Genomic DNA, 25,376 nt, shown 5'->3' on the forward strand with positions numbered 1-25,376 from the left:
CTCAGGTTTGTGTGTAATATGAAGCAACAGCCAGGAGACAGTTAGCTTAGCTTAGATTAGCATAAAGACCGGAAGCGATGACGATGCAAATAATCCGTAATGTCATTTTACTCAGGAGGGTGGAAGTGGTCAAGACAATAGACAAAGATATCCCCAATTATAAAACACCAAGCCAAACAAGAACAATTGACAGAACGAATGTGCAGAACATCTGTAACATAACATATTGTCTGTGGTGGATGCTGTTATCTAGCAATGCCACAAATGATTGTCATTTCATATTACAATGAATTGCACTTTACTGGTATGATGATGCTTTTCTTCTTCAAACAAATGATCATACAAATACATTCAGACAGCTGGACTTTTACTGTTCAAAGATGGGGACTTCTCCACAGAACTCTTAACCAGTAGGTTTGAGAGAAAAGAAGAGACAAGAAACGAGTCAATCAAACAACATCCCTGTCAAATTACTGCTTGGCACTAATCACAAATAACCCGGACTGACTCTTGTAATCAAATATTGCAAATTACTTTAAACTGACATAATTAAAAAAAACCCAGACATCATGGAATCAAGGGAGCTTTAAGTCAAACACGTTAAATTGTTAACAGTTAGAATTCATGAGATATTTGCTCTGCTTTATCTGGAAGACTGCAATAAAACTTAATATTAGATCAAATAAAGTGGTTGAAATTAGAAAGGACTTAAACATGATAGCGTTGGTCAGTCCGTCAACTATTTTGCCCCACAATTCAACAATTATTGGATGGATTGCCATGAAATGTTATACATTCATGGTCCCCAGAAGATGATTCTTACTGACTTTGGAGTTCCCCTGACCTCTCCTCTTGTGCCACCATGGAGTTGACATTTGTGGTTTTTAGTGAAATGTCTCAGCTATTGGATGGATTGCCATGAAATGTGGCAGTCATGTCCCCATCAGAATGATTTTGAATCCCTTTGGTGATCCTTTAATGTTTATACTAGACTCATCCTCGGGTCGAATTTTTAATTTGTCAACTATTTTGTTCTTTGACCCCCATTAAAGTACCATCAGCCTCAGCTGTACTGTATTGTATCAAATGTTAGCATGCTAACACACTAAACTAAGATGATGAACACGAGAAACATTATACCTGTTTAACATCAGCATGTTAGAATTTTCATTGTGAGCATGTTTGCATGCTGACATTAGCATTTAGCTCAAATGACCATCGTGTCTAAGTACAGCGTCACAGAGCATGGCATGTCATGTCCTGTTATGGCATCGGTAGTGTTAATGCTGATTTAGTTTGGATGGATGACTATGAAGAACTTGAGTTGTGCTTCAGGAGGGGAAACCCTTTTTTGTAATTGATTTAATCTGCAAAGCTTGGGAGAGAGGGCAGAATTGTTAGTTGAAGACCGAGCGATAAAATAACCTGGGATTTCTTTTTAATGAAATAAAATGTTTGTACTGTATTTTTGGTGTCTTGTAAACCCACGAAGAGTTGGGAACTTTGTGTACATGACACGAAAATAAAGAAATAACCTTGAGTCAAATGAATAGTTCCCCTCAAAATGAGAATTTTGAGGTGAACTAAAGAACATATTACTATTGAACTTTTAGCTTTGGTCACAGTACTTTTCTTTCAATCTTTTTTTGTTTGGTCTCAGTTTTTGTTAGTTCAGTTGTTTTTGGAGTGTACAGGAATTATTATTGACATTAGTAAGATTGTGTAATGGCAGATTGTACTTGTACTCTGTTGATGCATTCCCATTTAATACAATATTGAAATCTGTTGTTCAGCCTGAAATAAAAAGAGTAAATACAGTGTCTACAGTATCATATCTAATGACCTTGCAAATCTGGTGGATGGCCACAACGCGCACAGCATTGCATGTACCCAGTAAACAGCACGTAATACAATGCCCAACATGCAGGCGTATAGTGGATAGTGAGAACATATAGAAACAAAAGGGGTAACTTGAAAGGGTGCAGTGATGCCATTCATTATCCAAACGTCTTTTTCTGGATTCAGATCACACTTTAGAACCCAAGTGTAAAGGCACTTTACCTTAGTGCTGTTAACGGCTGAATTTTTAGATGGAGAATCTCAGCTTTCAAACACGGGGTCAAACTTTACAGTTTCATGACTTCTCCCTCGTACACTCACTTTTAGTACAAACCCGTTAGATGTTGCTGTCACACAAGGAAAATAGTTAAATAAGATACTGAGTAACTTGCGATGAGTTTTGTGTCCTTTCAAATTTAAAAGTTAAAAGCTTAAAGGCTTTATTTGGAGAAATCTTTGGAAGTAGGCAGCCTGGTTGGGAGATGGGACAAGGCTTGTAATGATGTAACAGACAGATCAGTCAAATTAGAGAGTAATTGGTATTGTGCGGATGAGATTACAAAACGTAATTAAAACAAGGCAAACCACAGCTTCTTGCATACTGTATGTGCAAACAGAACTGGACAAAAATAAAAAATTATCGTCTCACCAGGAGTGTCCCATAGTCGGAACATAGTCGAATCTGATTGGTCACGCCTTACTTGGTCTTACTTGTCGTCAAATCATTGTTTTGTTTTTTTTGCTCATTGATCGCTGTCTGTGGTACTGAAACAGAATCAGGCTACTTGGATAGAATAGTCTTCTCTAAGGGGTCAGCCCTACTGCTCACATCAAACTTTAGCAGAATTGTAACTCTCTTTACCGCACTGTTGTGACGAAAAGAGAGCTGAGCCAGAAGGCAAAGCTCTCGATCTACCGGTCGATCTTCGTTCCTACCCTCACCTATGGTCATGAAGGTTGGGTCATGACCGAAAGAACGAGATCACGGGTACAAGCGGCTGAAATGGGTTTTCTCAGACGGGTGGCTGGTGTCTCCCTTAGAGATAGGGTGAGAAGCTCAGCCATCCGTGAGAGACTCGGAGTAGAGCCGCTGCTCCTTTACGTTGAAAGGAGCCAGTTGAGGTGGTTCGGGCATCTAGTAAGGATGCCACCTGGGCGCCTCCCTAGGGAGGTGTTCCAGGCACGTCCAGCTGGGGGGAGACCCCGGGGAAGACCCAGGACTCGGTGGAGAGATTATATCTCCTCACTGGCCTGGGAACGCCTCAGGATCCCCCAGTCGGAGCTGGAGGATGTGGCCCGGAGAAGGGAAGATTGGGGTTCCTTACTGGAGCTGCTGCCCCCGCGACCCGATCCCGGATAAGCGGTAGACGATGGATGGATGGATGGATGGATTTGAACATATTTGAAGAACATTGTGATTCACAAAAATCTATTTCAAAATTCTAAAGATGTGTGAAGATATTTGTTTGATGTTATTCATAACAGTGGAATGTGGTTCATTACATTGCACTATATTTATATTTAGCATACATCTGTCAATTTGTGAGACATATTTATTTTATTTTATATGTTCAATTAGCCAAATGTTCATATTATATATATAGTCTAACCGAGGAGGGAAAATAAGAGGTTGAATGTCTCACTATTCAAGTCTTGAGATAGAATTAAGTTAAAAAGAAATCTCTTTCAGGCTGGATTCACTAAACAGTCGCTGGCACGGAGAACACAGACAGAATTTATTCCGACCTAAAACCCAGCAACAACAGCTCACTGAGGCCGCTTTTATAGGCGCCTAGTAAACAGTGTAAGAAGCTTCAGCTGGGCCAGACTGAGGTAGCAGCTTGTTAGAGTGATCCCACACAGCTGAGCTGCCTTCTGTGGCTCCGTCCTGGGTGCTGCAGGGTGGAGGGCGGGTGCTGTCCTTGTAACGGTGCTGTAGGTCCCCAGGCAGTATCAGCGCCTGAGTGACAACCCCCTACTGCCTTTCGCTCGCTTATATTTGCATGCATATCCTATTTATATACTCTACTTTCAATGCAGCAAAATTCATGCTTAATCTATTTTGGTTTTTCCAACTGGCCCGAACCTCCTTGAACTTTATATATGTTAAAAAAGATTCTGTATTATTGGTGAAAAATAATTGACATATTTATATTGTTCTGTTTTTACATTGTTAGTGCTCTTAGTCAACTTTTTTATCTATCAATCAACCATGTGCACAAATGAAAGACACATTTCTGTACATACACACATGAAATCCTTAAAGGTAATATTTGAATAAATAATTGTCAGTTAATTTATTGTGTATTGTCTCGATTTAATTGTTTTGTCTATAAAATGTAAAAATAAAAGAACTAAATCTCAAGGCGGTGTCTTCAAATTGTTTGTGTTGTCAGATCAACTGTCCAAAACCCAAAGATATTCGGTTTAATGTTACATAAGACTTGATGGGTAAAAAAGACCTAAACAAATAATCAACTATCAAAATAGTTTTATTTTCTATCAAACTACTAATCGATTAATGCACCTGTCAGCCCAGCGAAGACGCATCCCTCGAGGAACACAAACTGTGACCTGCCGGTGAGATCAGATCACATTTTTGGAATCAAGCTGCTTCAGCCTTATTGTATCTGATGTTGGTGTTGTCATGTCTGCCTACTTACCTACTACAACAATAAAGTACCACAATACAAAACACGTACAATACAACACGGTGAAAAAAGAATAGTGTGTCACGTTGAAAGGTGTTTGGAAAACATTATTAGCGTTCTCGCTCTACTTCATTGCATGTCCGAACTATGCAATTCTTCAATACAACTGACAGCTTTGTTCTTTTGGACGCCAAAATGCTGACATGCTGTTGACTTAAGGTTTGGTGGATCGTTGAAAAGGTCACTCTCTCTGCCTGCTATGCATCAGTACCTCTCAGTGTGCAGACCCAGGGTCTTCTGGAGGAGAACAACTGCTGTTACTCAACCTATTCATGGTGATTATCATTAAGTCTGTTATTTTAAACATTCATGACTAACTATCTTTGTACTTGGGCTATGTATTTTTCATAGAGGAGGGAAATGTGGATGTACCCTACTGTCTCCTTGGGAGCACAAATTAAATATGTAATAAGAAAATACATTTTGAACTGATTTGGAGGCAAGATCATGTTTTACCAGTCAACCTTTATTCTGTATTATCATCAGGAATCTGAACTCTTACATCCCCTCTACACATCCTCTACACAAGGAAGCATGCATGTGTGTCTCTGGGTTATTTGAAGAAATCAATTCCCAGTTATGCGCCGTAATTAGTAAAACATGCAACTAGACAGATGCATAAATTATTCATTATGAGCCCGCAAACAAAGCAAAACATTATTTCTTCGTCAGCTCTACCATTGATGAAAGCATGAGCTTAAAACATTTTTTTGGAAGCAGTAAAAAATCAAATTGATTAAAAAAAATGTGATTTAAAAAAACAAAACATTTGAGTTCAGAGACAGCAACCCTTAACGTCTTTTAATCTCTACTCCAATGTTTCCATCAAAGAAAGCGTCTCAGTTTATGTAGGTCAGACTCATTTTGGTTCCGTACCGAGCCAAATTAGATTTAACTTTTAAATTGGTTAATTCAAAGTGTGCATCATTATTGCAGTTATTGTTTCCATCTATGATTAATAGTAATAGTTTTTCTTGTATGACATGAAATGCTTTTCAATGATTCAACAGACTGAACCATTGGTCTGTGATGTCTCATCCAGACCACACTTCTGTTCTGCAAGTCGTACAAAGGCCTGTGAACTTGAGAAGCACAGAACAGACTCACAGTTATGTGACAGCAAGTATATTTTGCCACTGTTTACTAATTGGCCATGTTTGTCATGTTCATGTCTGTGCAAAACAATTCAAAAATAATCCAACAGCATAATCTTCTAGTTTATCTAGAAAAGTTTTAGCTCAAAGTTAGTAAAATGTTACATAAACTGTAAACTAAAGAACACTGGGAAAACTAAAAAGTAAATCATAGGGCGTCATGGAAAATTCACAATAATAACAGAGCTGGGATGGCTCTGCTTCTATAGACAGTTTATTTACAGTGACAGTTGACGGAGTTGCTTGAGCGTTAATCAAGATCTGTGTCAGCACCCCCTCAGATAATAGAGATTATTTCTGTATTATAACAGATATATTATTAGAAATGTGTTGTTCACCTTGGTAACTAACATCCTAAGGGTGAGGGGGTAAAAAATTTCAGAGGAGTGGCGGGAAGTCGTTACCTGCAGAACGACTTTTACTCATTGCACAAACCCAGATAGACCCATGCCTCAAGTAGAGTAGCCGTGCATATTGAGCGCGGTTTGCTTTGCGTTCGCTCTTAAAGGCCCTTTTTGAATGAACTTTTTTAGCATTGCAGGCTCCATTTAGAGAATGACGAGATATTCAACCTCCACTGGTCCTCTAATACAAAAATGGATCAGTGGAAAGAATAGAGCTAAACAGCTGCTGAACAAGAACCATGTGGTACATTGGGGACACGCGATGCATTCTTCAACAGTATTAGCCTCGGTACTGTGTGGGTAAGCTCTGTCTCATGTACATACTCGGATTGCATACTTTAAAACTCATGCAATAACAGATTATGACATCATAATATAAATGTGAATCAAACGGTATTTAAAAAATACAGTAACTGCCACAGTAGCACATGGTAACATTGTCCCGTAATCCTGCGTATGCGTATGCAGTCTATTATAACAGTTAAGTATTGCCATTGAGTGTCAGATTTGTCAAGCGTACTTGCTGCAATTAGATGAGTTTGTCATTTGGTTCACTGTCTATTTCCTGTTTTGCTCTGACACCTGTTTATCCACTTGATGCTTCAGATCAATACTTTTAAGATCACTCACTGTGCTCACTGAAACGTTACTGGGTATCACACTACGCTCCCTGTTCAGTGTCAGACATGGATTCAAGCAAAAACGGTTCACTCCCATTTCCCGCAGCGTTGAGTCTGTGATTTCAGAAACCTCCGGTCCCTCTGCCCGCCCCCTCTGTCCTTCCCCAGGGTAGCAGTTTCACAGAGCTCAGTCATGCTGAATCATTTCAGCAATGTAGTGCCGCTCCTGAACAGATAGATCCTGAGAATGTTCCATTTAAGAGAATTTATTGATTGAGCGGAGAAAGCTGGATGTTTGAAATGGTATTAGGTGGATAGCCTGTCCGCTCTCACATTTTCAGCGGCCAATCGTAAATGTTCCATATAGTCGACTCTAAGGGCTATGCTTCCCTTTTGGCACAGCACTTACTGTTAAATTGAGCCGCTTTTCCTTGTAGAAAGCTGTGACATCCTCGCATATATTTGATGTATTAACATATATTTGATACATTTCTGCACGTTTTGTCATTAAATGTGAGCCTCTGATTCATTACCTAGGATCTACAGTAGCACCGTCATTTTATAACTGTGTAGATTTCTCTCTAAGAAGGAGATGTACAACCTTTCCTTACTGTTGCATTGTTTGTACTGATGATCATACATACATATAACAGTTCTGCAATCGCATACATGGATGATATTTTGATCACCATTGTGCATGTCATTTCTCGTATACGATATAAAGACTAACATTCACGTACCTTGATTTATACAAAGACTATACAATGGCACTGGCTGTGGTTTATGGTGGTATGGAAAAATGGATGCATTACAATATGTGTCAAGAATATTGTCACTGTACTCGGTGCAATAGCATTGACCTATGGTACGGTTTTCAGATGTTTGTCCAGGTGTGCAACTGTTTCCAGTCATACAATCTGAATTCTGGCACTGTTATACCAATACAAATTGCTGTACTAGTCTGTGTGCCATTTTTTATGGTATTACAGCAGATAAAGCAGTAAAATATGAGGCAGGTGATAAATTAGCCGCTGTATTCTGCAAAGTTAAACAACAAGGCCGACAGACCCTGCTTAAATTCAGTATTTCAGGTCTATTTCAATGGTGGAGGATACACAGCGGTGTGTGTCAGAGGGTGGGGTAGGGGAGGCGGGGCTGGGCTGGGCTGGGCTGGAATAGGGCACCCAATGAAATGAGTTTAATTGGCCACCCCTGGTCCCCCCACCAGATTTTGAACATGATGGGTAATTGGCCTGTTGTTTTTAATGAAGAAACGGGATGTTACCCAGTGACAAAAGCCTTTAAATGTAGAGGATACGTTATTGTTGTGTGATTAATAGTGAGTCCTATGTGGAGAGGGAGCAGCTGACCCCTGGGCCCACACACACCGAGGGCTGCAATTTTGAGCTCTCTACTACATTTCATTGGATTGTTATTATTCATTTTTAAATGGTCAGTATTAGGCTAAACAATCCTGTTAATATAGATGGATTCTTTATTTTCCAAGGAAATGTGTTGCCACAGTCACGACAGCCTCACATAAATATATTATATACCACACCACGAATATCTGAAAGCCAGAAAACATCAAAAAGCTTGTAGACAATGCAACATTTTCCTTTTCCTTTCTGTCGTGGTGCATTTGTTTTGGTTTGTAAGCTACAAAATAACAGTGTTACTGTGAAGTATAGATTTCCTACACAAGTCTGAATGTTAGTATGGGTTAAAAATTAAGGCGGTGGATTGAATAAGCAGGGCCACCATCAACGATTCTGGGGGGCGGAGGGGGTTTAGCTGGAAGGACCAGTGGCGACAGGGCGTAGGCGAGAGCCGTGGAAGGTGGGATTGACCCGCATTGACCGGGGAAGTTGGAGACTGGGTTGATCCTCCTCAAGATCTTGCAAACTTGGCCTCCGGCAACAATTCAAGACTCAGGCAATGAACAGAAGAAAACAGGCAGCTTATAAAGGCTAGCAAACAAGGAACAGGTGCAACCAATGAAACAATAAAGACAAGCCCACATGGTCCAAAGACGAACTGCAGTCCAAAAACCCTGATGTCCTGCGTGTGTTAGCCTAATAGTCCCTGAGATATTGTTGTGTTGTGTTGAGTGTTACTGAAATTGATGTAAGCAAAAAAAATAAAACATGAGTGGGTGATGACTACAGGAAACATGAGGCAACAGATACAGAAGAATAAATAATACAAACAAAACACTACAGTTTTCAGTGGATTTAATCAGTCGGTGTGGCATCTGGTCATCTACGCTTTTTCTTGTTTTTGGTAATTAGACCTTACTTATGTCAGATTTTTAACAAATCCGGGTGTTAGACTCTGCATTGTGTAGAATTTGGGTTTGCTAACTCTGCTATGTCGATCATGTGGCTATACGAACATGAATGTTTATATTGAATTTTCACGTTTTAAATGGAATTCATCTCATGTTGGCTCATTGCGAATATAATCGTGACCTTAAGCTTTCATAGTTGGCCGTACTGTGCCCTTGTTATATGCTGTATATGTAAGTTTTCTTAGTATTATTTGTCATTATCACCCATGTGGTTGTATCTGCTCCCATATTATGGTGAAATTATTAGCATACACTTTTTCTAATGAGTGTTTTAGTGGCATTTGTTGCAAAACAGTTCTCACGCGGCGAGAATATGAAGATGAAAGCACCACATGCCTCATTGTCTTTTAACATACAATAGTAGTAATGAGTTGTTTGTCTGACTCACACAAGCTTAAGTCAGGAACGTATATTCAGCTGCGTTTTGAGAAGCATGTCGCGCATCGTACCTGACCCTGGCAAATTGCAATTCATCCCGTGAAGAGGGTGTCACTTTTTTTATGACCTTCCAGGATACAGCTTTTCCCATGATAGACCCGTCTATCAGAAGGGTTTTCTCCCAGCCTGGAGCTTTCTGATACTTTGTGGAGAAACTTTGATTTATTTGCTGTGATGCACTCTCTCTTGCGACATCTACTTTTAGCGAATAAACCCAACTGTGGCAGTCCCTCATCAGCAGGAGGCCCAATAGAGGCAGTAATTCCCTGCAGACTTAAACGCATATTCAATTTCATTCTGTGGCAGAGATGAAATCGGGCCAAACTCGCATGAAATGCTTCTGCTTCTAGTTGAGAAAAGCCTATAAATGAAAGAGAACTCAGTGTAACACACCATAAAGATTATTTTTTGCTTTCAGACAAAGCTCCTTTTGTGGTTCATTGCAAACCCCAGAGCTTTAACTTGACATATCATTTACAGTAGTTTGTATTTATTGTAGGCCCATGGATTGAATCAGAGAGGATCAATACCGTATATGTAGAATGCTGCAGCGTTTGTATTGCCTTCTCTTTCTGAGGAGGGTGACTTTGGTAAATTTTGTGAATGTCAAGAGCAGAAAAAGTCAACATTCAGTGTATACACTGCGTTAGAAATCAAACATAACGTGATTTTGATCAGATGTGTGATGCATGGCATGTGGTATATAGCAGGGCTGTCCTCGACTAAAGACATTCTTAGTCGACTGACACTCATACGATGTTGTAAACTAATCGAGTGGTTGAATTGAGAGATCTGAAAAACTGAGTTCCTTCACAAAGAATCATGCACAAGCATCACTTTGGCAAAAAAGCATCTTCGTCGACTAAGACCAAAACGGTCGACTAGGAGGGGGCAGCCCTATAGCATATAGACATCCTTGAGATCTACAGTCTTGTTCCACTCTGTTGTGCAAATTGGTTGCAATAGATTACAGCTGCTGATTTTGTTTTTGATCACTTAATTGGATCACACAACGGTACAGCTTTTTTATGCTTTTTTAATGGGTTTTGGACAGCAGTGGAGTTCTTTGGCACAGAGGCATAAGCTATAACAGGCTCTGGCTACACAGACAGCACTTGTCTGTAGAGTAAATTCATTATTGGCTTTGCACTCTGTGGGGAAATTGTTGTTAATAATGAAAAGATAAAATAAACGCCACCATCATCCGTTGAATATAAATGATGTCTCTTAGAATATGTGTAGTTTCCAACTGATAAGTGATCATCAATTGTTAGTTTTTAAACCTTTCTGAATATTAACAATGAGTCAGGGCAGGTTCCCATTTCAGAAGACTGATACATACATACATACATACTTTGTGCCTGGGAGGCGCACCCTCTTTCTTATCATAAAGTATTGAATTTTCAGTTTGTTTGTTTGTTTCTAACACAGACCTCTTCCTTTTCATTGCTCCCAGCCTCTGGCCTGCATGTGTTGTTTAGCTGTAATGTCTTAGCTTGATCCCAGGAAGCGCAGAGGGCTTAAGGGGCTCAACATCACTGAAGTTAGTGAGGCCATGGACTGTACCAAAATATCTGTGGGGGTGTTTATGAATCGGACAGTTTTCCACCAGCTTTTTGGAAATCCCTCTGTTTCCCTTTTTGCCTGGATGCTAAGACGTGAGGTGGGGCGCCAGGATTGAGATGCTACTTGGCCAAAGCATCATGTTGACTGAAGCCATGATCTAAAAGCAGCAGTCAAAAACAAGTTGTTGGAAATAACCATTGAAAATGTGAACCATTGCTGAATTAAAGCTCTTCCATATTTCCCTCTTTGCCATTTTAATGATTTGTTAGATTATTCATTTTCCATGTCATTCATAATGATTGTAGATTATTCATCTTTTATTTTGTAGAATCAACTGTTAGTAATTGTTCCAGCTTTTCCTTACACCGTCTTCTTTCATATCTTAGGATGTTGGGAGGCTGAGGAGAATGGAGGCTGTACCTAAGCTGCGTGCCTAGCTAACCTATGGAGAACTGACAGGAGCAGTGCTGGATGGAGGCCAAGACACTGGATGGCGAAGACGAGGAAACGCACAGTATTGTGGATCACTTGTGATGTTTGTTCTCTTTCTCAGCTGATCCAAAGTTGATGCAAAACATTCTGCAATGTTCCTCATTTGTTTACTCTGTCACGTGTCGCCCATGGAGAGATGGCAAAAAGATTCAAGATAGACAGTCAAGGCTAAAGAAACTCATTAACTGCATGTGGGAGTTGCAGTCCTATTTCTGCAAAAGTTTAGGGTGTTGACAAAAGAAGTGTACACACTAGATAACGTTTCCTACTCACAGCTCTGTTGGATTCATATGAATTAGAGCCCACAGGGCAGCCAGTAGTTGTAGATAGTAACCATCATGGGCAGGTGTAAAGCCAAGGCTTCCTGGTTACTGTTGTTAGCTGGGTTGGTGCTAACAGCAATAGCTTTGGAATATGAAGGGGTTCCTGGTCAGTGGACACGCTATGGCCAGTGGGATGCCAAAGCAACAGGTGAGCTGAGCTTTATTTTGAAAACCAACATCAGCAAAGCCCTGGTGCTCTATCTGGATGATGGAGGGAACTGCGACTTCCTGGAGCTTCTCATTGCAGATGGGAGGGTTCACATGCGTTTCACCATCCATTGTGCCGAACCTGCCTCCCTGCACACAGAGACGCGAATCAACGACCTGCGCTGGCACAGAATCCTTCTCTCTCGTAATCACAGAGAGACTAGGTTGGTGGTGGACAACGAGGAGAAAGTGGCTGAGGTGAAGTCCAAGAGAAAAGAGATGGTGGTGGCCAGTGACCTCTACGTAGGGGGGATCTCACCTGATGTGCGTCTCTCTGCCCTGACATCCAGCACTGTTAAATACGAGCCGCCATTCCAGGGCCTTATAGCCAATTTGAAACTGGGGGAGGCACTTCCATTACTGTTGGATGGCCAAGCTGTTCATAGTGATTTGGAGTACATATGTGCTACGCACTCTCCGTGCGGCAACAAAGGCGTGTGCTCGGTCAGCCAAGGAGAGGTCCTCTGTGACTGTATCAATACCAGCTACAGGGGAAAGTACTGCCATGAAGGTGAGAAAAATATACTTCTTGTTGTAACAAAGTGTATTTTTAACATTAATATTTTAGCATGTTTTGCTTAGGGGACAGCCAGACTTTGTCTGGCGCTTTCTATGAATATTAACCACCTTGTTATCTTTTATTTTGTTCTGGTCACACTTGTGCACATTGTACGTACACAAAGAATTGTACTACCTACTGCCTTCCTTCACGAGTTGTTCGTCAATTGTTTTTTGTATGCTAATGTGCTTTTGGCCAGAGAAAATGTTTGTCTTTATGATATAGCTTTGGCTTACAAATGGTTAAAATCCCTTATTACCAACACATCCTGAGTATATGGTCTAAACCCTCATTAGGCTCTAGAAAATAATCAATAAAGCCTACTTTAAAGCAATCCAGGTCAAAGTATACCGCAGCAGTACTTAAAGGCTGCTTTGGTGTGCGAGTCCAGCTCTCTCAGCAATTATCTTCACAAGTCATAGAGGATAATAGCTTCCTAGTGTGGCAGATGTTTGCATGTGTTCAAAGCAGAGACATTTATTTAACAGGTAACATGCAAAGTGGGTTTCTCTTTCTTATTCTGAAAATTCTACAAAACAGTAAGGACACAACTTGGCGTCAGCTTTGATAGAACAATTTATATAAGTGATTAATTAAAGATGATTTCCACTTGGCCAAAAGACGTCAGATTTCCCTGTTGTTATAATAATAATAATAATTATTCACATTCGGCTTGGCAGCTTCTTAGTTTTCTTCATTGGAGGTGGCTTTCCTGGCTAAAAAAGACAAAGGAGGCTAAAAAGTGGACCTGCAACCTGCAAACCTTTTCATTGCATGCATTAGAGCAGCTTATTGCTCATCTGTACGCCAGTATTTAAGTATTCACTTTCAAACCATAAAAGGAATGAAAGTTGCACTAGGCTGTGACTCTACTTGTAATTATATGTCACAGATGAACTGACCAATTATGTGGTACAATACCACTATTACTAACGCCATACTGACCAAACTCACAGTCTCTGGCTGACGCAAAGTTCACTAAAACCACGTTAAACATGTCTGTTTTTCTTTATTCTGCTGCAGCTATCCAGAAAGAAGTAGAAGGTAAGACAATGCATTTAATAATGAGCATAATGATGAGCATCATTTGTTTTTCATGATGCTCTTATTTGCAATGGCTATTGCCCGCAGCATCAGTGTGTGAGAGTTTTTTCGGTTATTATCAGGTTGTAATTGTCGGTTTGGACTGCAGTTCTGACATCCAACAAATTAAGCTGAAAGGAGATATACTATCACTGGTCACAAGGTCACTATGGAAAAAGCGCTTAATGTGCTGAATGCTCATTGTATATCAATTCAGTGTCCTCAAGGTGAATGGAGAGGTCTGCACAGTACGTGGGTGTTCAATATGGGGAGCATTCATATACTGCATCACAAAAACAAATTACTGTACAGACATGCTTTGTTTTTATTATTTGTAGCTTCTGTATTTTTCCTCTCTCTGAAGTGCATATTTTCCTCATCTTAACTACCATATAATGTTAAGGTTTACTTAGTCGTCATGCCATTATATATTGCCATTATGATCTTAGTTCAACATGTGGACTAAAACACAATGGCATCCTCTGGCATAACACGGCTGATTACTGAGGCCTTCATCACATTGTAATATAAATTGCACAATGATGATGATTTTTCATTGGTGCATTTAAAATAATTTTCCCAAGAGGAACACATTTCCTTTCGCAGGAAATTAGACATTTCTCTCGTTATTCGCAGCATTTTAACTGACCGCGATTAAACACGATTGGTTTTTAATGAGGTGCACATACTGAACGTGAAATGAAAATTGAAAGCCAGGAGGGAGATTTGTTTAGTCGGCATCGGAGCGAGACATCCATCTCCCCAATAAGGACTGCTGGTTCTGGTGAAAGGGCAGCCAACAGGCTCAGGAGACCAGCGCAATGTGCACTGAACCCCTGCACATTATAAATCACTGTTACTGACTCAAAATGCACCGTGTCATGCACACCTGCTTTCTAAAAATCCTGCTTGTGACACTTGCGTTTGGCGTGCGACAGCAAAATAGACCGAAATGTCTTCATGTATTCAGAGTATGAAGTAAGAAAGACATGAGAGTAGAATAGCTTTTATGTCAACACACAACCATTCCATAAATGTAATATTTTGTTCAGGCTGATACATGTTTTGCTCTATATTTAGTTTTTCAAGCAGCACATAACTAAGATTTAGTGACCAGGGTCTATGGTTGTACGCTTCAGTAACATTTAATAGGTTTCTTCTCGGCACTATTTCCAAAAACAAGCATTAATCATTCTTAATAAGAGCAAAGATGGCATGGCTCTGCTAACAGCAAAAAAAGACGGACATTATTAAATGACATGCTGCAAAGAGAGCACATCAGAATGTTTATTGGATTAAAGCTTGACATGGAGACAATCCCCAATGCAGAATACATGAAAACAACAATGACAACAGAAGAATCACTCTCACCAGCTGCCTTCTTTTCTATCCTTCATACAACTCCATGTGCTATTCGCCAGCAAGTCTTTGATGTCCTTGCTGCGACTGAAATAGACAAATCTATGCGTTAGCTCCTCTCCCCAGAGATGGCAAAGATGGTAACCCATATTCTATATTTGGTTTTGGCAGTGGGTTTTAAGTGGTCCGTGTATTATCTTTATTTGTCTGAGGAACTGCTTCAAGGCAGTAAACCTGAGGAACAGCAGGTGAGTGTTTGGAGGTGTTTTCCCACAGTATGCAGCACGTGGGCTCTCGTTGATCTGTGCGGACAAAGGCCATGGCGGAGCATGCTCTAATGCCGAAAGAGTGCAGCATCGTCTGATGTTCTGTGTGCAAAAAAAAAAAAAAAAAACCGGGTCTGTGAAAGAGAGATAAGGACAGCCACCTCAAATACAGAAGAGAGAGAAATATTTCCAACATATAGGAAAACCTTACACAACACACCTGTCAAGTGCAAAGACATTGTCATTGTTTTTCCTTCAAATGTTCATGTGTAAGCACACAGTGATGAACTACAGAGATGACAAAGCTAGTATAGAAATCCCGTAAAATAGGACAAGGACAAGGTTGGTCGTGGTGGGCTCGCATCTTTCAGGAGCAGTGACCTTGGTCTAATCCCTCATTACAACAGGCTCCATAATGCTGTACCTTTCACAGAAAAACAAATTTGGCAAATCCTAATCCTCGTGCAATGGCTCTTTCTTCAAAGATGCACGCTAATTGATGTCACAATAATGACTGAGAGGTCCTTCAACATCTGCATTTGTTTCCCCCCCCCCACACTATTTGTTTAATTAAAGTTACTTAGATAACATTGTTTGTCTTAATAGAAGTATTTCCAAAAGTTCATACAGTCACATGCAATTACAAAATAATGAAATCAAGATGCTTTTAGCTTTTTTAGTGACATAAATTCTCTTCCTCAATTCTATTTATAGAAAATGTAAATACCTTCTAATTTTCTTTAAGTAGCTATACAGTAAAAGAATAATAAAGATAATTGTAATAGGTACAACTTTTACATTAGGATAAAACCAGTTAATACAATAATAGAAAATAAAAAAAAGGGCAGAAGAAGGATGCTAGGAGGTTTAAATGTCTGCAACATATCACGAGGAGACATGCTCTTAATTAATTGATGACGGGGAGGCCAGAGCCAGAACCATGGTATAAATACTAATATAATATATTATTATAGTACAAAACAAATGTTTTAGGTATAGCACAAGTAGGTTATTTGGATGCTGGCATAGCAGCACTTTTAAGAATATCATTGTACGTATTGTATCTGTCGTGATATTTACAATTACTGGGTTCAAACCAGTGCTAACATCATTATCTGTGGGGTTGTAAACCGCCGGTAGCGCACCATGGTTGACGGTTTGAAAACACAAAGAGGTAAATCAGCTAGATCAACAGATTCCAAACAGCGCTGGCTAGAACAGGGATTGTTGACATTTTAATATAATCAGCTTCCATCGCCTGGTTATACATTTTCGTTTGCCCTGAAACTCGTCTTATACTTTTATGTTGCCTCTTATCTAAAAATAGAAAACTGCTAGATTACTAGTGGGAAAGGCCGTTTATTTTCATACAGGCTTTCCCTTCTAATGGCACTCTACAGGTATAGCCAGTTATCTCTGCATTTCCACACACTGAGATTTGGATGTAATGCCCATATCCAAGAGGAGCACCGGCACCACTCCTCATCCGCTTTTCTTTTACTCCTTGAATGACAACTACATAGTTGAAGAAGATTGTGTTGGTTGATGCACTTCTTAAGTGCTGCCTGCCCGGTCCTGTCTTAGTCACCAGCATCAGCCTCCGTTAGTCAGGAGTGTGGGTCAGTTTTTGTCTCCCCAGTGCTCAACAATAATCAGAAAGTGTGGAGTCATCATAGCTGCGAATCCTTTGGGTCAAATCTCCTTTCTCCAGTTCCACAGAAATCCCCAGAGTAAAGGGTTAGACTGGGCATTCCCCACATGACGAAGCAATGGCCTCTGGCTTTGTGACTGCTTCTTCTTATTAGTTAAATAACAGGAAACCTCCCCCTCCACATCTCTACATGGACAAAAGACAAAGAAATGTAAAGAGATTTTTACCAGATATTCCTCCTGGTGGGTGTCTTTGTCACATTGAATTATTAACAGCTCCCCTTTTAGCCCCTTGTTGCCATGTCATAGTTCTGCAGCGTGATAGCAGAAAAAAAGTGACACTGTTTATGCCTTGATTATACATACGTTGGCTCGTCATGTGGAATGCAGATCCACAGTGGGGGTGCATACAGCAGCTCTTTGTCTGCTGCGTAGACAGGGTTGTGGTTAAATCCTGTCTAAGCAGAGGCTCAGTCACTGGCTTTGCAATGACACACTGTATCAAAAACCTACGTGTTGGCAGGCAAGGATCCTCCCAGGGGTAATCATGTCCAATCCACACCAAGAGCTGCAGCATGAACAGCCTTGCTCAGTGGAACGTGTAGAGGAGATTTGTGCCGACCTGCCCCTTCGTAGGATTTTACCTAATGACTTTGCTGGGACTTGAACTGGGAATGAGTGACTTGCTGATGCACTTATGAGAGCTGTGTGTGTTAGCTGGCACAGTGGGACTCATGTACTCAGCAGAAGTGTTGCATTTTGTCATTCCCATCTCATTTTTGTGCAATTGTTGAGGTTTGCCATATAATTGCTGGCTGGCGTAAGGAGATGTTTGTCTGTGTTTCTCTGTGTCTGTGCTTCGGGCACTGTGCACAGGACATATGAGTGAGAGGCAAATATGACTTTGATCGCCCCAGTGTGTGCAGGGCGACCAGCTGGACTTTTATACATTGTCACCTGCAACTGCTCAGCAATACCATTTGATTGATAGGCTGCAGTGTATGGTAGTTTTACTATAGCTTTTCTTTTTGTTCCCAGACTGCAATGCTGCACTCATCCCCAGTACAAGAATGCTCCATGTTACATTTAGTTTGGAGTCTGTGAAAATGTGTTACATCACTAATTCCTTCATGTGTTGGCCAAAGCAGTGAACACCTGTGTTCAGCCACCCATTTTGTATGTTCTCAGCCGATTAAATGGGCGTTATCAGTGGTAATGTCTACAATTCTGATGCATCCGACCGGCCAAACTGCACCTACTACGTTGTAAAAGTGTAGCGTGTCTCTAGGTTTACGCAACAAGACTACTTGGTTAGGTTCAGGAACAGATTGTGGTTTGCGTTAAAAATAACTACAATTGTAAAGTAGAAATTAAGCTTATTGTTCTGAACACAAAGACAACTAGTTAGTTTTGCACAGGACGCGTTCTCCAGTCTCCTGGGTGAAAGTCCTGTGTTTTGTGTCCTGCTTGTCTCAGGATTTTCTCACTCTTTTATACTGAATCACCTGTCTTCCGCCTTTGCTCCTCTCATAATTACTACGGTTGTTAGAGGTCGGTGTCATCTCCTTGTATTCCACCTTTTGACCCGCAACTTATGAGGCTGATAACCACTGATAATGCCCATTTATTCAGCTGATTTTAATCAGCATTTTGTCTTGGCTGGTTGCTTTATGATAGTTTAAAGTCAGTTAGGCTTTAATGCAGTGCATTATCAATTTGTAGCTCCATTCTGCTGTATCTCCCTCTTTTCTTTCATTATTAAATGGTTAGGTGTTGCAGATCATTACGGGTTGACCTATTACATGATGGTTGTTATATCCGTGTTCCACCACCTAAATCTATTGAGCTCCATTAGATGGTAAATCCTCTGTGAAATACATCGATGGTGGCTAAAGATGTGTTGGATAAGGAATGGTGTCACTTCTGCCCTTTTATAAAACGCTGCCATATGAATGTTAAATAGGTTCAAATGGATTCAAATGGATAGACCGCTTACGTGCAAATATCAGTGTGTAGAGATGAGTGGCTAAGCCCATAGATCTCAGATCATAGAAGTATTATTACCAAGTGTCGACTCCTTTTAACGAAATTATATAAAGTAGGGTTTATTTATATCAGATACATCTCGAACGCTGTCTGCATCAAGTAAACATACAGTATGTGTTCCATTTAGAAAAAAGCATCTGTGTGAGCAACTACCTGTAAGAGTTGCACCGATCAAGATGTTTTTTTCTCTCCTTGCCTTCCCTCTCCTCCCTTGAGATGTTTGTCTGTTTTTAGTTTGATTTCCCCTTTATATTTTAGTTTGAACTTTGACATCCGTACCTGCCCCAGGATGTCTGTCACAAACTGCAGTCCAACATTGTGACAATGCTTTTGTTCTCCCAAACCTCTTTATGAACTTCCTGTTTTCGTATCCTTTTTTCTGTTCTTTCCCTCAAGGTCTGGCGCACCTGATGTTAAACCGCCAAGGTATGGGGTCTATTGGTTTGCTTTTCCTTCCCAGCCACCTGATCACAACATTTCCCTTCCACTGAAATCATTTTAGTTAACTGTGCTGCACTAATATTTCCTCTCCTCTTTTTTCATATACTTGCCTATTCGTTTTTGCTTCCTGTCATGTTATACTCACTACTCACTCAATCTGTGTCCGTCAAACCCTTGTCCTGACCACTGACTGAGCTACTGGAACATCACCTTTGACCTCTACAGTTTTTCGCCAAGGTAATGCATCTATGCTCATAGCATCTCTTCGGTTTGGTTTCATGGTGTTTTCAAAGGAAAGAAACAGGTTTTTTTTTTAAAAAAGGAATAAAGGTAATTCATGTCAAAGATGTCTCTCAAGTCCGCACAGGAGCAGTTTATTGACTCTTCCTCAGACAATCAGACGTGTACACAAACCTACTGTATTATCAGAGGAATTTGTTTTGCATTCTAGACACTGTTGTATACAGAATTTAGATTTTCATAAAGTTAAAAGATAGCACTGATTTCTCAAATGTGCGTTCATTGAGTTGCTTATGATCATTGATCATTGGCTTGCAAATAACATGCACTTCAAGTGATTTCTAAATTGCAGTAGTGTTAATGTGTTGCATATTCATAAAAGCACAGATTTCAAACTACTGATGGTAGAGATATATTTATGCACAGTATGGGGTTTTTGCCGGTAAACAATTAAGAGTCTCGAAGAGACACTCCTGTGATGTTCTGTTGTTCATAAAAAAAAGGATATAATTTTGCACACTTTTTAAACTGTGTTTAACTCAAGTACTGAATAACATCTGAATTATAGTAAAGCTAGGGTATTGTGATGTAAAACCTTGGAGCAAAGACTTTAATTTAATGCAATATTAGGTCAAACACTTTCACTATTCAGTCAAAAAGGCATTTTGACTGAATATTAAGAGTGGCACTGAGCTAAATAAAATCTGCTATATTTATGCTTCATGTTTTCTGGTTTCGTATTGAGGGATTCAGTGGAAAATCACCATCATGTCTCTGTGGTAATCAGTGTTATCTCTAAATATAGAGACTTGGCTTTGATAACCCACTCTGACGGTATAATACACTGCTCACGTTTTCATTTTCCTAATCAGCAAAATAGTATCTACAGAAGAAATATTTTCTTGGTTGAATTTTTACAAAATAAACATCAGCTGTTATAGAAATAACTGAGCATATTCGTTTTGGTTAGCAGCTCCTGTATTAGAGACTCGTTTTACAGGTTCATAAAAACCATATTCATTCTTTAGGAAATCTTGTTTGTATTTTCGACCCAATCAATGCTGAAAAGTATCTATATGTAATTATTATAAGATTCATTATACATTCCCTGCACATGTCAACTGAAATGGCTTGTGTGTCATCTTTTCCAATTCCCATAGAACACACATTGTGGTGGAAGATGGTGAGAATGAGACGTGTGCGGCAGTACCCTGGGTGTTCTCATGTGCATGTTCTGGTGTAGAACTGATAACACTAATATTGAGGTCATTTATAGTAGATGAAAAGGCTTAAGCTCATACTTCACAGTATGATTACACCAGTTTTTCACCCCACTATAGATGGTGCAGCTTGAGGCTATACATGACTGTGACATTATAGATTAAGGTCTGCACTCTTTGGTTACTCGCTTTGGGACACACTTGTTCATGTACAGAAGCAGTAATCAGTCTTTACAAGGCCAAAAGATAGTGTTCAATTTAAGCTCCTGCTTTAATTGATGGGTATGCTGACAGAATAATGCAGTTGGAAAAACTGTATGCTGCTACTGCCTCAACAATGATGGCATTGTCTGCTGAATTAGAATAATGCTGCTGTATCAAATATTTAGTAAGTCATGCAGAAAGTGTGTCCCAAATGCCAACCACAGTGTGATCCGTCATCAAATCATATAATTGCTCCATTTCATGCATCAATAAGAAGAAGAAGTTGGTAATTGATTGTTGACTGAAGATTCATAGAAATAGGCCTCCAAGGCGTAGCACAGCAACAATTAGAAACAAAGTAATGTGCATCAGACTTCCTGGGATATACATGAGGCATTCAAGTTTTATTCAGCCATTTAATGTTATGACAGTCCTTTTTTATTAACTTTGACAATGTCCCAGCTTTTGCCAGAGGGGACTCTGAAGGGAGTAGTCTGATTTCATCTGAATTAATATGGCCACAAATAATTTAAAATCAAATATACGCAGCAGATGTCCCCTCACAGTTTCTAAATGAATTAAAAGCTTTCAGAAAATTTCATGAACAGCTTCTAGTGAATATGCTTCAGCCCCAAAATGCTTTTCCGGTGTGTACACACAGATGTACTGTAAATAGTGAGATTATTCAGCCACAGATGTAGCTCACTGACCACCTAGAGTGCTTATGCACGTCCCTGCCTCCAGACCAAAGCTAATATACTGCCCCGCTATCCACATGCTCACACTGCCCGACTTATGTTCGGGTGCAACCAGCCGACAACTGACGCCTCCGCCCCTGAGCTGGAGATAAAGTCAGCAACTGCCATCTGCGCCCCGGGCTTTTGGACCACTTTGAAATTAATCAGCTGAAAAGCTTCATATTAATGAACAATCCACATGTTGACATTTTCATGTGGTGATGCCACTGCAGCATGGTGTAATTGCAACAGAGAGTGGAACAGGTGGGCTAATGGGGAGTAGTAGCAGATCATTTTTTCCCACCTGATGGCAAGACCCTCTTCCTCTACAGTGTTTAATGTGCATCATGCTGTGACAGTTAGCAGCTAATGTATAGCTCTGGGCAGAGTACCTTTGCAGATAATCCTATTTGGACATGGGCATGGGGGTAACACCGGCTGCCATTAGCTATTTCAAACTTAACTTGTCACCAAGGATGCTGTAGCTCCCGCCATATTTTCTAGCTCCACACTTCATTGGATTGGCCATGAGCATCCCCCCAAGGACTACACCAGTATTCATATCCTGAATTTAGAGGGATGGGGTGCAAGTAAATGGGAGATTTGATGATGTATAGTAAGACGGAGACAACGATAGAGGGAGGGAGAGCACAATGCAGCAAGATGTAGCAATGAGAAGAGAAGCAGGAGAGACATGAAGATATTGTTGGGATATTCAGCTGAGCCTTCTTTTTCTGTGGCTACGGGCATGCATTTGCATGGAGTGATAGTTTGGCGCAATTGTCTTACAGCAGTCAAGGTAGACGGTTGATGGCTTGTCCCCAGTCAGCTGCAGCATGCACAAAGTGCTAAACTGCTCTAACATCTCTTAGCTGTTGTACTGACTGCAGCCAGTGTCTCTGATGGCATTTCCTGTGAGTTTGAGCCAAAGTCTCTCTGGTGTCAGAGCAAACACAGCCAGTATTGCTTTTTTTCACAAGCTGGTAAACAGTGTTGCTGCAGACAATGAGCCACCTCTTAGGTAAGCAGGAAAGCAGAGATATGGCCCGCTGCCTTTCTAACCACCCACACACTTCCACACGTCTGCTCGTGACTTCATTCATTGTAGAAAGCTGGGAATTACGGAAAGACGATTGCACAGGAAATGATGTAAATACTCTAGTTATGTATGAGAAAACCTTTTTTAGATACTAGATTAAATGGTAACAGCTGTGCCTGTGGAGTTATTAACTGCACATGTACAGTAAGCACTTTTCTAAAGTAGGCCACAATACTTCTAGTGTCCCATAATCAGTTTCTCTCAACCAAGTTGCCTTCAGTGTTCACTCTGCAGCTGCACTTAGGTTTGCATTTCACCTACAATATCAGTCAAATGCCTAACTTCACTTTTACTCTCAACAATGGCTGAGCCAGTTGCTGTCTGCTCAGTAGTAAGTACACTGCTCAAACAATAGAGACTAATGGGACCACTGATCCTGTTGGCTTAAATTTGTCTCGGAGTTCAGAAGCCGACATTTACTGTACAAACAAGCGCAGGCTTAAGGGACAGCTTATCCTTCTAGCTTGAAACTAGCTGTGAGGCTGTATCTTACCAGAAAAAGCATAGGAAGGAAGGGGTGTCTATATTGACTTTAAACAGCCCATTCATAAATTCAAGAACCGTATTATACAATAGTTAAGATAGATAGATAAAGTGTCAAAAGTTACCTTGGAATTGAGACGTTTACTGTGGATTTCAATATTTTTACGATTAAGAGTGCATGTCAGAACACGTCAATTCTGTGGGGCGAATTCGCGAAGATTGGATAGCGGCCGCTAATTGCATCGTGAATTGCGCATCACTTGCAACCGCTATCTGCCCAGTCTCAAGGTCTAATTAACAAAAGATATTGCGCTGTATCGCAAAAACGCAACATTTTTGCCTCTGATTGCAATTATCCATGTGGCAAAGTATAAATGACACATGGTCGGTTGTGAGAGTCAGTCTGAGCCAGATACGCAAGTTGATTCTGGCCGGGCCCGGGCCTTTTTTATTTTTTTAATAGACCGGGTGTGTGCTGAACAAAATGATTGCGCGGCTTTTTTACACCTATTTAAATATTATCGAACATTCACAAAGATCAGCGTCTTTAGAGAGTTCCTTTATTTTGGGATGCAGTGAAAACAACAGTTTTTATTGTCAATAAAAATATACGTGACAAAAGCTCTAATACATGTTTGAAAGTACATGGAAAAAAAGAATGGAAAAACAGGTTATTATATAAACAAATAAAGTAAATAGATTATTTCTTCCCTCTCCCTCATTTCCTAAATCCTTCGCTTCCATTTTTCCCTTTCCTCTCTTTTCCTCTCTTCCTTCAGGAGGTATGTTTGGAATTGGACTCGGCTCAGGTTGACTCTCACCCCTGACATCTGACGCATTGGCCTCAAGTAGCGCATTTATAACGTTGCTTTGCCTCATGGATAATTGCAGTCAATCGAAAAAAAAGGGCAAATTGCACTGCAAAACTTTATGGACGTATATTCAATATATTCTCTGAATTAGACCTTGAAAGACGGGACAGATAGCGGGTGCAAGTAGTGCACAATTCATGTTTCTATCAGCGGCCGCAATTCATTCCATGAGAATGGCCCTTACCAGTGTGTTTTTATTATTCAGTATACAATACAGCCTGAGACAAATCCCACAGGACTAGTCTGCAAAATCACAGTTCAGCATTTGAAGCCAAGCTGTTTGACCTTTTGTCTCTGCGGTGTCAAGTTCAGTTTTCAATAGTTTGCTTCTGTCTCCACTCAGATGTCTACGTCACCATCTCAAGATTTAAAACTTGAAAGATTTTTCCCAAATTCATACTGTGATTTACATTGTTCACAATTGTCATGTGATTAAGGTTTCTATGTTTAAATATATCTGTCTGTCTGTCTGTCTGTCTGTATATATGTTTATCTATGTTTTATGTTTCTATGTTTGAATCTATCAATCATTTTGCATTTATTCAAAATCATTTGTGTTATTTGTCATTCAGCTTATTTTGCCAATATTTGTCTAAAAGCCAAACAAAACAAAAAGCTTTATTTTGTAACATCAGGAATTACTTTGTATTATGTTAAATGTTGTTCGACATCAAATGGCACACTAAAAAGAAATGATGAAGAAGACTAAAATCTTCCTTGTGCTTTGGTAAAGCTGAAATGCTTTTATTGGAGCAGGAAAATTGTTTGAGTCATCTGACATTTAACATCCTCACTGGAAATGTGTTGCACTGCGAGTGTGAATAAGAGGTTTACTCAAGCCTGACACATTTATATTAGTAATTTATCTTTTTTTCTCTGTTAATAAAGGCATTATTCTATACTTTTCTTATTGTCAACAAACCTTATGAAATGACCAAACTCAACATTGTGTTATTTTCTTGTTACTCAAATAGGAGCAAATTGTGCATTTTGCTGGGGACTCATTTCACGAG

General features: G+C 40.0%; 1 protein-coding gene across 4 annotated transcripts in view; it reads left to right on the top strand.

Annotated features, from left to right (window-relative positions):
• LOC115018473 (neurexin-2-like) overlaps positions 1–25,376 on the top strand; it is a 122,636-nt gene that overhangs the window by 9,862 nt on the left and 87,398 nt on the right. For 2 of the 4 annotated variants that reach the window (XM_029447432.1, XM_029447429.1), the window contains exons 2-5: positions 11,469–12,615; positions 13,687–13,707; positions 19,464–19,493; positions 19,734–19,745. In XM_029447432.1, the coding sequence (XP_029303292.1) occupies positions 11,913–12,615; positions 13,687–13,707; positions 19,464–19,493; positions 19,734–19,745 (766 nt within the window). In that variant the 5' untranslated portion in view covers positions 11,469–11,912. Of the gene's footprint in view, positions 1–11,468; positions 12,616–13,686; positions 13,708–19,463; positions 19,494–19,733; positions 19,746–25,376 lie in introns of those variants that run through there. The other 2 variants (XM_029447430.1, XM_029447431.1) reach the window with 2 other exon arrangements.

Source organism: Cottoperca gobio, chromosome 14, assembly GCF_900634415.1.
Source record: "Cottoperca gobio chromosome 14, fCotGob3.1, whole genome shotgun sequence".
In the NCBI taxonomy this organism is placed as follows: Eukaryota; Metazoa; Chordata; class Actinopteri; order Perciformes; family Bovichtidae; genus Cottoperca; species Cottoperca gobio.